We start from the raw sequence: 11,008 nt of genomic DNA, 5'->3' as shown, positions 1-11,008 counted from the left end.
TAGATAGATAGATAGATATATGTGGCCGAATTTGGGGCAGATTTTTAGGCTCTAGCAAAGGAATGAAGGATTATTAGGAGTGACCATATTTAAAAAATAAAATAATCATATTTACTGAAGAAGTCTAATGGAGTAGATGATGACTTTTAAGTTGTAAGTGCAATATCTCAAAGGCCGTTATTTTCTGTTTAACATGTGAAAGAAATGGCATTCTTTTTACAGTTCCCTTATACAATCTTTATTGCTGCCGATCGTTGCAGTATTATTTAACAGGCCAGGACCCAGAATGTAATGAATGTAAAGTTTTTTTTTTTTTTTTTTTTTTAATGATTCGATTTTTCAATTTCATTTCCCGAGTGCACATATATAATCTGCATAATCAACACGTGTTATGTAGTTCTGAGCACTGAAAAACTGAATGCACCTTGGGCCTCCTGTTACTAATGCAGATACTGTTGAATTACTTGCCTAATCAATGGTGATGGCTTTTGGGTGCGAGTGCCTTTGATTTTGCAATGCTGGAACAGGCATGGGGAAAATCCAGCCTCAGAGATAAAAGACTCAGGGCTGTAATGTGATTTGTCAGATCTTTTCCTTTTCCTGCTTCTTTAATTGTCGGCATTGAAGAAAAAAAGGAGCGACGTATACAGGTGACGGACCGTACAGCGCGAGCAAGCACTGCATCCATGCTTAGTGGGTTATTGTAGTTGCTACTGAGGGATGAAGTGTGAAGTGTAATTCTGCAGCAATGTAAAGGACAACCCCTTCCCTCATCTCTCCTTCAAATTTCTGATAATTTGGGAAGGTAAAAAGAAGCTACCTGACTGTCTTTGTGTTCTGGTGTAACTGTGACATTTCTTTAAATAAAAGATCTGAGCAGTGCGTCTCTCATTCAGTGTGGTTCATATTAACTGATGGGCTTGTTTTTCTTTTGTTAAAATGCAGAGTATATAAAGCACCTTCGAACGTATTGGAAGACCAAGGCCAAATATAGTTTTTTTGCTATACACCAAAGACATTTGCGAATATGAGACAATACAACAGTGTTTCAACTTTTCATTCCCAGATATTTACATTTAGATGTGGTAAAGAAATCAGAGCATGGTGTACGATAATCAGTTTTAATGCGATCAAAAGTATTGGAACATGCAGTCTTACCGTAAATACCTGTGCATAAAAATTCTGTTAAAAACATTTTGTTAAACACGATTTTATAATTTTAATGCGTAAACTGTTGTGGTGAAAACCTGCGACACCTAAGCACATCATTTTAGAATCGCATATAACTGAATTAAACATTTTTTATGCATAATAGTTGCTTCGGATTTCACTTTGAGGTTGTTCTCGCAAGGACAACAGGCAGAATAAAACTTTTACAATTTTTACCTTAGGTTGTAATCGTTTGCTCGGAAATATGACAGTTTAAAAAGTTATTCTAAAGACTGACTGAGATAAAGGGGCAAAAGATTGTGAGGGGCATGGAGCCTAACCCAGGCGACAGGCACGATGTGGGGTGCACCCTGGAAAGGGTGCCAATCCATCGCAGGTCACACACATACACACTAAGTGCAATTTGGGAATGCCAATTAACTTAATCTGCATGTCTTTGGACTGGAGTACCAGGAGGAAACACACCAAACAGAGGGAGAGCTTCATGCACTGAGGAGGGAATCGAACCTTCACGTCTGAAGGTGTGAGGCCACAGTGCGGCCCGCGGTTAATGCAATAGTGTTTTATTATTTTTTCCAGATAAAACCTGTATTTAAAGCAATAATGGAAAAAAATATTTTAATTATTTCATTAAATGAAATTAAAAGTGTTAATACCATTTGTAATTTGCATATACACCATATTTATTACATAATCATATAATCACAATCACCAATATGCAAGAAAACATGGAATTCTAGAATAACCAAGAAAAGTTTAACAAATCAAAAAAAATGTTACGCTACTCCACCTTCTCTTGTCTAAATCCCAGGTGAACCAAACATACTGTATGTACAGTATAGTGTAGCAGTGAGCTCCTTCCTCCGAGTTTCCTGCTTAGCTTTTTAAACAACATTTGTCATTTTTACCAGCAGAGGAAAACAAACACAAGAATGTATTATTCCCGCTTTTAAGTTACCTGTGAATCTGTTTTCTCATTTTTTTTGACTGAAACAATAGGTTACATTATTTCCCCTGAGTTCAGTGATGTGCATTTAAATTATTCTTCTTAAAACAAATTGCTTACAGTTAGTAAAGGCCTGCCATACAATACTCCCCTAAACATTACACTTTATACCAGGGGTGTCAAACTGGATCCAAGAAAGGGCCGGTGTGGGTGCAGGTCTTTAGTCCAGCCCAGCAGAAGCCACACCTCATAGTCCTTTAAACCTTCACCCACACCCTTTCTAGATCCAGTTCGACACTCCTGTTTTATGCAGTAGATGTACTGTCGATAAAATTATCCACATGTACAACACTGATCGTGAAATATTATAAATATAGCTACTGTAAGTAGGACTAAAATGTAATGGCTATACAACCGGATCCATGCAACTCCAAAACTGCAGCTCTCATGTCATGTTCTCAGGCTGTAGTGGTCAGGACATACAACAGAAGTGATACAAGGGAGGAAAACCGGTGAATTAATGGCAGGCTCATGGGTGACCAAGGCTCACTGGGGACCTACTCAAAGTCAGGCAGGTGGTCACAATGTTATGGCTGATCAGTTGTATGTGGTGATTTATCCTGAATTTGGAGTTGTACGTACGCTTCTCCGCCAGCAGGGGGCTTCAGTCGCCTGTGAATCTGTCCATGAGTACAAAGCATTCATACAGAGTGTCACAAAGAGTCCATACACAGGAGAAATATTTATGGAGAACACTTAGTCTATACATTAGGGGAAGTTAACACTTTTTTAAGCAAAATGTTTCATACTTAGACCCCAGATTTTTTATTTATATATGAATATATTCTATAAACCACACTTCTGCCGTTGTAGTGGTTAGCACTGTCACCTTGCACCTCCAGGGTTCGATTCCCGTCTGTGTGCATGGAGTTTGCATGGGGTTTCCTCCGGGTACTCCGGTTTCCTCCCACAGTCCAAAGATATGCAGGTTGGGCTAATTGGTGTTCCCAAATTGCCCGTAATGTGTGTGTGTGTATGTGTGTGTGCCCTGTGATGGATTGGCACCCTGTCCAGGGTGTACCCTGCCTCGGGCCCTAAGCCTCCTGGGATAGGCTCCAGGTCCCCCTGCGACCCTGAATATAGGATGAAGCGGTATAGAAAATGAGTGAGTGAGTTTTTTTATTGTGGGGGCATGAGAAGGCCATGGAGTGCCAAAAAAAAACCATACAGTACTAAGATCAGGTAAAGGAAATGATTAAATTTAATCAACGTTCAGTTATATGTAAATAAATCATGAATGAGTGTCATGGTGGTGAAGTTACTGTTTTTTTGTTTTTGTTTTGTTTTTTTACATAGACTTCCTTATGTATGGAAGGGCTTTTGGGGCACCATGCATTTATTTATAAAATGGTATAAAATTGTTTATTATTATTATTATTATTATTATTATTATAAGCATATAAAATAATCAACCATTGAGAAAGTTTCAGAAATGGCTTTTTTTTTTGTTCAGGCAAAAACAGAGGACAGCTGTGCGGCGCTGCAGGACCCCGCGGCCTCTCAGCCCTGCAGTCTGTTCCGTTCATTAGCGTACACTGCCTGTGAGGTGTGCTGACCGGGGGAGCGCTGAGTGTGAGCGGCTGGGAGTGTGTGTGTGAGAGAGAGAGAGAAGGGGAGGAGGAGGAGAGGAGAGGATTGGGAGAGGGGTAGCTGTCGGGAGTGTTGAGTATTTTGGGATAACGTGTAAACCCGAAAGCTTTCAGGAGAAGCGGGGAAGCACAGCGCCGCGGTCAGGACACCCCGGGAGAAAAGCGGGCTTTTCTGAAAACATGGAGCCGAGTGAGGAGAGGCCAGGGGGCAGGCCCGAGGACAACCAGCCGTAAAGTTTAGCCGCCAGCCTTACAGCTAGCTAGCTCGCTCGCTAGTTAGTTAGTTAGCCAGCTAGCATCAGTAGCCGAGGTAAACAGAGACTGAGCTAATCATAAAACGACCCGTGTGACTCATTACGACAAGGAAAAGTGTTAATTTTATATATTTCAAATTTTTGTTCATTTTAAACCTCTCTCAAGTTGTGTTTCTTTTTGTTGTTGCGCGTGGGCTACAAGTTCTTCATTTCCCCAGTCTGGACTTTCCAAGGTTTACAAAACAAAGACCTCCTGAGAGTTTTATGTCCTGGAACATCATTGATCGGATTTTCTCAGCTCAAATCGGATCTTTTTTTTTTAAGCTTGGTATAAAGGAGCCCCGGCTCGGGTGGGCTGTTCTACACGGCCATGGAGGAGAATGACAACATGGATTATTTCTACCAGCAAGTTTTGCAGAAGGACGTGAGCCGGAGGCTGCAGGTCGGTCCGGACCTCATCGACTACCTGAGCGACCCGCAGCGATCCGGGGACGTGGAGCAGGACAAATCCCGCCTGGATAAGACCATGGATGAGCTAACGGGCTGGGTTAACTCCAGCAACTACAAGGTACCCCTTCTCAGTCCCCATCCCTCTCTGATTCTGTCTGATTTCAGGCTTGTTTTGCTCACAGTATGAAATATATATATTATTATTATTATTATTATTATTTTTCTTATCTCACTAAGAATAGCTGTCTCTCTTTCCATCTGTCACTTTGACATTTACAAGCCCAAATGCACATTCAGCCCAGGACCACAGCCCTACAGCTTCAGGATGTATTACATTACATCATATCATAATGCTGGATCATTCATTATTTCCCAGTATTGATTTTTCTCTGAATGGAAATAGGGTGAGCATCTTCAGGCTGTCTCTGTGTGAGGCTGAGGAGGGGGATGGGACTGGGAGAGTATTGTTCTCCAGGTCTGGAGGAGAGAGAGAGACAGCGTTCACTTACATGCCTGTGTCTCATTTAGAGGTGATGAAGGATGATTTTTCTTTTTAGAGAGAGAGACGTACAGAGTTGATGCTTGATATCAGAACCGGCGCTGGATTTACTGTGAATCATGAGTGTCCAATCAGATTTAAAGTGTTTTGTTTTTTGTTGTTTTGTTTTTTTTTGTTTTGTTTTACACCATGACATGGCAAGATTTTATTACCTGAGTAATCTGTGGATAATTTAGTTCTGTCCAAATACACCATGTCGGTAATTTCATATGGATTTCGCATACAGGTATGAAGAAAGACTGTGCAGTAAATCAAAAAATTCAGCATATTAAGTCCCAGACTTGGAAACATTTAAGTTGCAAACTTTCACAGGTACGAACGGACCTCGCGTCATGAGCATTTGTAGATTCGAACAAATTGCGGAAGTAGTAGTAATTTAAAAAAATCTTTTTTTGTTTTTTTACAGTTGTTGTACCGCCATGCTTTTCGTGGTATATTTGGGAGTGGACTTGGGAGCGAATCCAATTTATAAACGTTCTCCTGTTCTCTCCGGAACTTGTTCGTAAGTCAGGGACTTACTGTATAACACGACAAATAGGAGGCACGGTGGCGTAGTTGTTAGCACTGTCACCTTGCACCTCGACGGTCAGGGTTCAATTCCCGCCTTGGGTCTGTGTGTGTGGGTTGCATGTTCTCCCCTTGCTTTGTGGGTTTCTTCAAGGTTTCCTCCCACAGTCCAAAGGCATGTTGGCTCTCCCAAATTGCTGGTAGTGTGTGTGTACGCGGCCTGGTCAGTACCCTGCTAGGATGGACTCCAGGTGACCCTTTACACATAAGTGCTATAGAAGATAAATGAATACAACAGATGGTAAAAACTTCTGTGATCTCATGTGACTTGTTGGTAAATACTCCCTTATATTTTTCCATAAACTGTAGTTTTAGACCTTTTCCTGTTTTAAAAGGTCCAGTAGACTATTGCCTACTATTCTGTTGTTTCCTGGCAAAACCGAGATGAATACAATCTTTATCCTAGTTAAAAATGCAGAACTATAAAATACAAATGATGATGATTAAAGGGTTTCTCCGAGAAGCAACACTTCCAGGGGTTTTACAGAGGTTATTAAGTTTGTATGGTCATAAGCTGTTCTTTTATGTTTGTGCAGTCACGTGTCCTCATAAAGGGCAAATCAGTCAGTTTGTAATGAAATAAATATGTACAGGAGGCGTCCAGTCAAATTGATGATGAAATTATGGTGAAATTTCTTGTGAAGGACAGCATAAAACTGATACCGTTTACACATATTTTAAAGAAGGCCGTACGTCCGTGAATTATGATCCTGGCTGAGGTGGCTCGGAGCACAGTGCAGATGTCGTTCCTGTGAACTTTCAGCGAGTAGAACACCTGATCCTTAAATTTTACGGGTAACTAATCGGCAACTTGCGTATCTGGATGTGGGACCTCTACACACAATCATTCAAGAGCACCACTTGCACATTACTGGAACTCCGCTCTAAAACTTTCCCACATGTTTGGCACATTAAAGGAGTTCCTGGGGGGCCAGCGTTTCAGATGTGAAGCCAGCATGCTGAGAATGTTTCCAAGGGCTTGGATGAGTGCATTAGTGTAGCAGGGGATTTTATAGAGAAATAAAGAGAGTTTTTATTCTCATAACTGTGTTCTGTTATTTTGCACAATCAGAAATCCTGGTTTGACTTTTGAACAATCCCTCGTAGTACATATTCATTTTTAGTAACAAAAGTCCCGTCTCTGTGACTGGTACAGACACCTGTCAGGTAAACAGGTAAACACTTTTTATGAGTAGTACTTAAGAGACAAATTCTTTAGGGATCCTTTAATGAATACTGTGAGCTATAATTTGATAACATAAGATCAGCTGATACATCAAAGTGCATTTGTCACTTTTGTTTTGAGATGAACAATCAGTGCCCGTCTACCTTCATCAAAAGTTTTTGTCCCCTTATAACCCCTGGTTATTAAAATCGTAATGTTAGCTTGGAATTATTAATTTATTGTGGACCCTTGGTTCATGCATGTCTTTATGAGTGCAGTGTCTGAACCAGCGTCGTGTGATTAATTTAGTGACTGTTTGGTAGGTGAGACTTTTTGTCGAGAGACTGGCTATGTCATGCTTTTTACGTATTACGCTGAATGATTCATTTAGGCTACTCAAAAAAGAAACATTTTTGGCTTGTTTTTGTTTTTAAAAAAGGTCAAAAGCAAATACAGGGCTGTGTGGATTTCTCTGGGCCGTCTGGTTTAATGGAGAACGGACACGTGCTGTTCTGTGATCGCTTGAACAAGTTCAAGCAGGGTTTTTTTTTTTTTGGCAATCAAAGGAAGCTTTAATGTTGATCATTTCCTGTGTATAAGGTGGTGTGTGTGCGTGCGTGTGTGTATATATCTATATCTCTCTCTCTCTATATATATATATATATATATATATATATACACAGCAGAATGAAAAAAAAAAGCCTTTTAAATGAAGAGTCAAGAGGTGACATTATAAAAAAAAAACAGTGGATGGTGAGAGTTTAACTCAGTTATTTAACATTTTAATACGTCTTGAAGATATCAGGAGTCATTTGCATCCACAACATGTGTATATACTTTTCTTTCGTAATTTTAGGTCCATGTTAAATGCACATAAAAAAAAGCCTGACCTGCATGTCTTTTTTTTTTTTTTTTTTTAGTTTGTTAATTTTGTTTTTTAGCTAGCAGAGGCATTTACACACTCACTCACCTGCCTGGTCTCAGTCAGGATCCTCTTCTTTGGTTTCTTTGACTAAAATAGGTCATAACTGGAGCTGCAGGGATGTAGTGAATATTTGATTGTTTCTCTGGAATGTTAACTTCCATCCTGTACTGCCAAGAAACATACTGCAGTAATCCAAGCACAAGCCTCAAACAGACATTCATGCACATACACACACATGCACACAAATATTGAGAAAGTTTCTCCCAGACATGAGATTTGTCTACAGATATACTCAAAGATATCAAAAATGCTCTGGGCTTTGGAAAATGCTGAATTTGCATTCTGTTAGCAAGCAAATTAGTATTAGGTTTTTTTTTTGTTTTTTTTTTTTAACCTTCTTTTTTTTAAACTTTCACTCGTGTACTATTTGGATTGTTTCATACGCTTGATTATAAGTAAAAATTAAGAACATTTTCAGTTTGGATTTTTATAAGATTTTTTAAATTAAATTTTTGTTAAAATTCTGATTTCAGGTCGCATTGCTGGGGATTGATATCGTGAGTGCGTTCGTTGACCGGATGAACGAGCGCTTCCGAGGTCACATAGGCACAGGTAAAAATGTGTTCCTGTTCCAAATGTCTCCCCATCTTTTAATAAAAACGTTGTGAAAACGATCCCGTTATAAGCTACTAGTATCCGAGTAGAAAAGGGGAATACCGCAATGACCCAATACCCGAAAGATGACATAATGTTCAGATGAATGCCACTCTGTCAGCTGTCTTGGCTGCCCTCCCTCGCGTTTTTACCAAGGAAACGGCTTGTTTTGCTGGTAACAAAGCAAACCCCCCCTTCACACATACACACTCATACATAGAGCCTTATTCCTCTCTGAAATCAAGGGAAAGAAAAAAAAAAAACAATGGGATGCAGACAAAGTAATCCAGTGGCTCCCAACCCTGATACTATAATTTAATAATTTTTTTTCTTCCATGATCTAAAATGTCCATTCGAGTTGTTGTTTTTCTGATCCAGTTACACTTAATGTGCGTCTAGGGTTGATCTTGTGTTATGAAGTATGAAAAGTCATACTTAAATCTCTTCTCCTCCCGGTGTCTCAGTGCTCCCCGCGTTAGTGGATCGTCTTGGTGATGGAAAAGATCAGGTACGAGATCAGGCGCAGGCGCTCATCCTCAAGCTGATGGACGAGGCAGCCACTCCCATGGTTAGTAACTCAGTCTTCTATCTTTCTCTCTGTCTTTCTTCACTATCAATAGTGTGTATCCTTGCATATAACTTCACTTCCCGTTCTCTGACCCCTGACAGCTCCGCCCCTCCCCCTCCTTCTCCCATTTTTCTCTTCTTGCGTGTTTTGTTCCTGTTTCGATACACATTAGTGATTCATTCTGTCTCTGACTCTAGTATGTTTGGGAGAGGTTGTTCACTGGGTTCAAACACAAGAACTTCCGAAGCAGAGAAGGACTGTGTCTGTGTCTGGTCGCCACCCTCAACACGTGAGTATTTGGACACACACTAGAGGGCACTGTTTTCCCCTCACCTCATTCATTAATTCAAGAACGCACATTGTGATGTGGATTTTGGATAAGGTCATTTATATAAAAGATGATTTTTTTTTATTGTCTTAAAGATGCTAATAAACAATCAATGCTATTTTTGCTTTTTTTAGCTTTTGGTTAAAGTTTACTTTACAAATTAAATAATTCTACCCACACTCATGTGATTTACTCTCAGTCATAATGTTGGCACACATCCAACAGCCTGATGTAATCGCTCTCTTACTGTGTCCTTTATCAAGCATTTATCTGCACTTCAGTGCCTTTAATTACCAGCACACAAGAAAGTTGTGTGCGTGTGTATGTACCAGGGGTTGTTCTTTTTTTTTTTTTTTTTTTTTTAAGTTATTCCGGCTTTTTTTCCCCCCACTAGACCGTGAGGCGTGATACGGTACAGTAACTAATCTTAGATGTCACAGTTTGATATATGTTTGTTGCCTATTCATAAAGCACAATTGTGTGTAAAAGATTAATGAGATCCGATTCCGTTCCGTTGTCGTTACTCACACCCTGCAAGTTTTGCAAAATACGACGGAAATGCTATCGGAAAAAAAAACACCACCATCTGATTCCATAAATGAATTTAGACACGCCTTTCAAATGTTTTAGTAAACACCTAGTGAGCTCACGGTATCTAGTATCGATCTAGTTTTTGCAAATCTATATCGATGCAAGAACGCAATCGGCTGTCTTGCCACTTGATGGTTTTTAATAAAGTATCATTCAAAAAGTTGGACAAACCTTTTGATTCAATGTTTTTTTTGTGTGATTTATTTTCTACATTTTAGAACAATACTTATTATTTCAAAACTATGAAATAACACATACAGAAATACATAGTTAAGTGACAGCCAATTGTTATTTTAAAACTCATATATTAAATAGTTCTTGCAATAACAGTATTTTGTCAAGGGTGTTTGCAACTTCAAGCACCATGATGATAAGACTGTCCCTCATGATGACCTTCCCAGAAAAGCAAGACTTTTAAAACTTACCTCTTCTGCAGAGGGGAAGTTCATTTAGAGTCACCAGCCTCAGGAATCACTAATTAACAAACAGCACTTCAGATTAGAGCCTTACAGAGCATAAGATGATGCAGATACATCTCAATATCAACTGTTCAATGGAGATTATTGCAGATTTTCAACGCCTTCAGCAGTGGATCACAATGTAAAAGGAAATATAAATCTTAAATGAGTCGGCCTCACCGGTTTCAATGAATCAGTCCGGGAGCACGATGATAGAAAATGTAAACGTGTGCTGATGGTGGGAAAAATAATGAATTTTCGGAAAAAAAATCAACAAGTCCAAGTTCACTGTCCAATACAGTGGAAAACAGCTCTGAAATAAAACAGCCTCTGGGATTTTCCTCATGATTTAATGGTGGGAAAAAGAGACAACACTGTTACATTTGACATGTAAGATTTAGAGTTTATGAATTCAGCAACTCTCCCACGTTTCCATACATGAATATAAAGTATATAAATTTACAAGTACAGTGGAACCTTGGAACAAAACACTCGTGAACCCAATCGAATTTTCCCATAAGAAATAATGAAAAATCTAATTATCCGTTCCACAGCCCAAAAAAATAAATACGTAAAAATAATTAACACTAAATATTAACTAAAAATAAAACAAATTAATCTGCACTCTGCAAGTTGCACCTTTAATAAAAAAAAAAAAATCCCGACAGATAAGTGTTTGTTTGTGCGCGCAGGCGCTGTGTGTGTGTGTGAATCTAAAGTAAGC

At 39.3% G+C, this 11,008-nt stretch overlaps 1 protein-coding gene across 35 annotated transcripts in view; it reads left to right on the top strand.

Moving 5' to 3' along the window:
* Positions 1 to 3,758: 3,758 nt before the first annotated feature.
* clasp2 (cytoplasmic linker associated protein 2) overlaps positions 3,759 to 11,008 on the top strand; it is a 65,252-nt gene continuing 58,002 nt past the window's right edge. For 10 of the 35 annotated variants that reach the window (XM_053492280.1, XM_053492286.1, XM_053492302.1 and 7 more), the window contains exons 1-4: positions 3,760 to 4,587; positions 8,219 to 8,297; positions 8,804 to 8,907; positions 9,105 to 9,196. In XM_053492280.1, coding sequence (XP_053348255.1) covers positions 4,390 to 4,587; positions 8,219 to 8,297; positions 8,804 to 8,907; positions 9,105 to 9,196 — 473 coding nt within the window. In that variant the 5' untranslated portion in view covers positions 3,760 to 4,389. Of the gene's footprint in view, positions 4,588 to 8,218; positions 8,298 to 8,803; positions 8,908 to 9,104; positions 9,197 to 11,008 lie in introns of all 35 variants that reach the window. The other 25 variants (XM_053492284.1, XM_053492283.1, XM_053492285.1 and 22 more) reach the window with 5 other exon arrangements.

The sequence above is a fragment of the Clarias gariepinus genome, chromosome 3 (genome assembly GCF_024256425.1).
Source record: "Clarias gariepinus isolate MV-2021 ecotype Netherlands chromosome 3, CGAR_prim_01v2, whole genome shotgun sequence".
NCBI classification, from domain to species: Eukaryota; Metazoa; Chordata; class Actinopteri; order Siluriformes; family Clariidae; genus Clarias; species Clarias gariepinus.
Note: the sequence above shows the minus strand (reverse complement) of the source record. Positions and strands in the feature narration are given on the sequence as shown.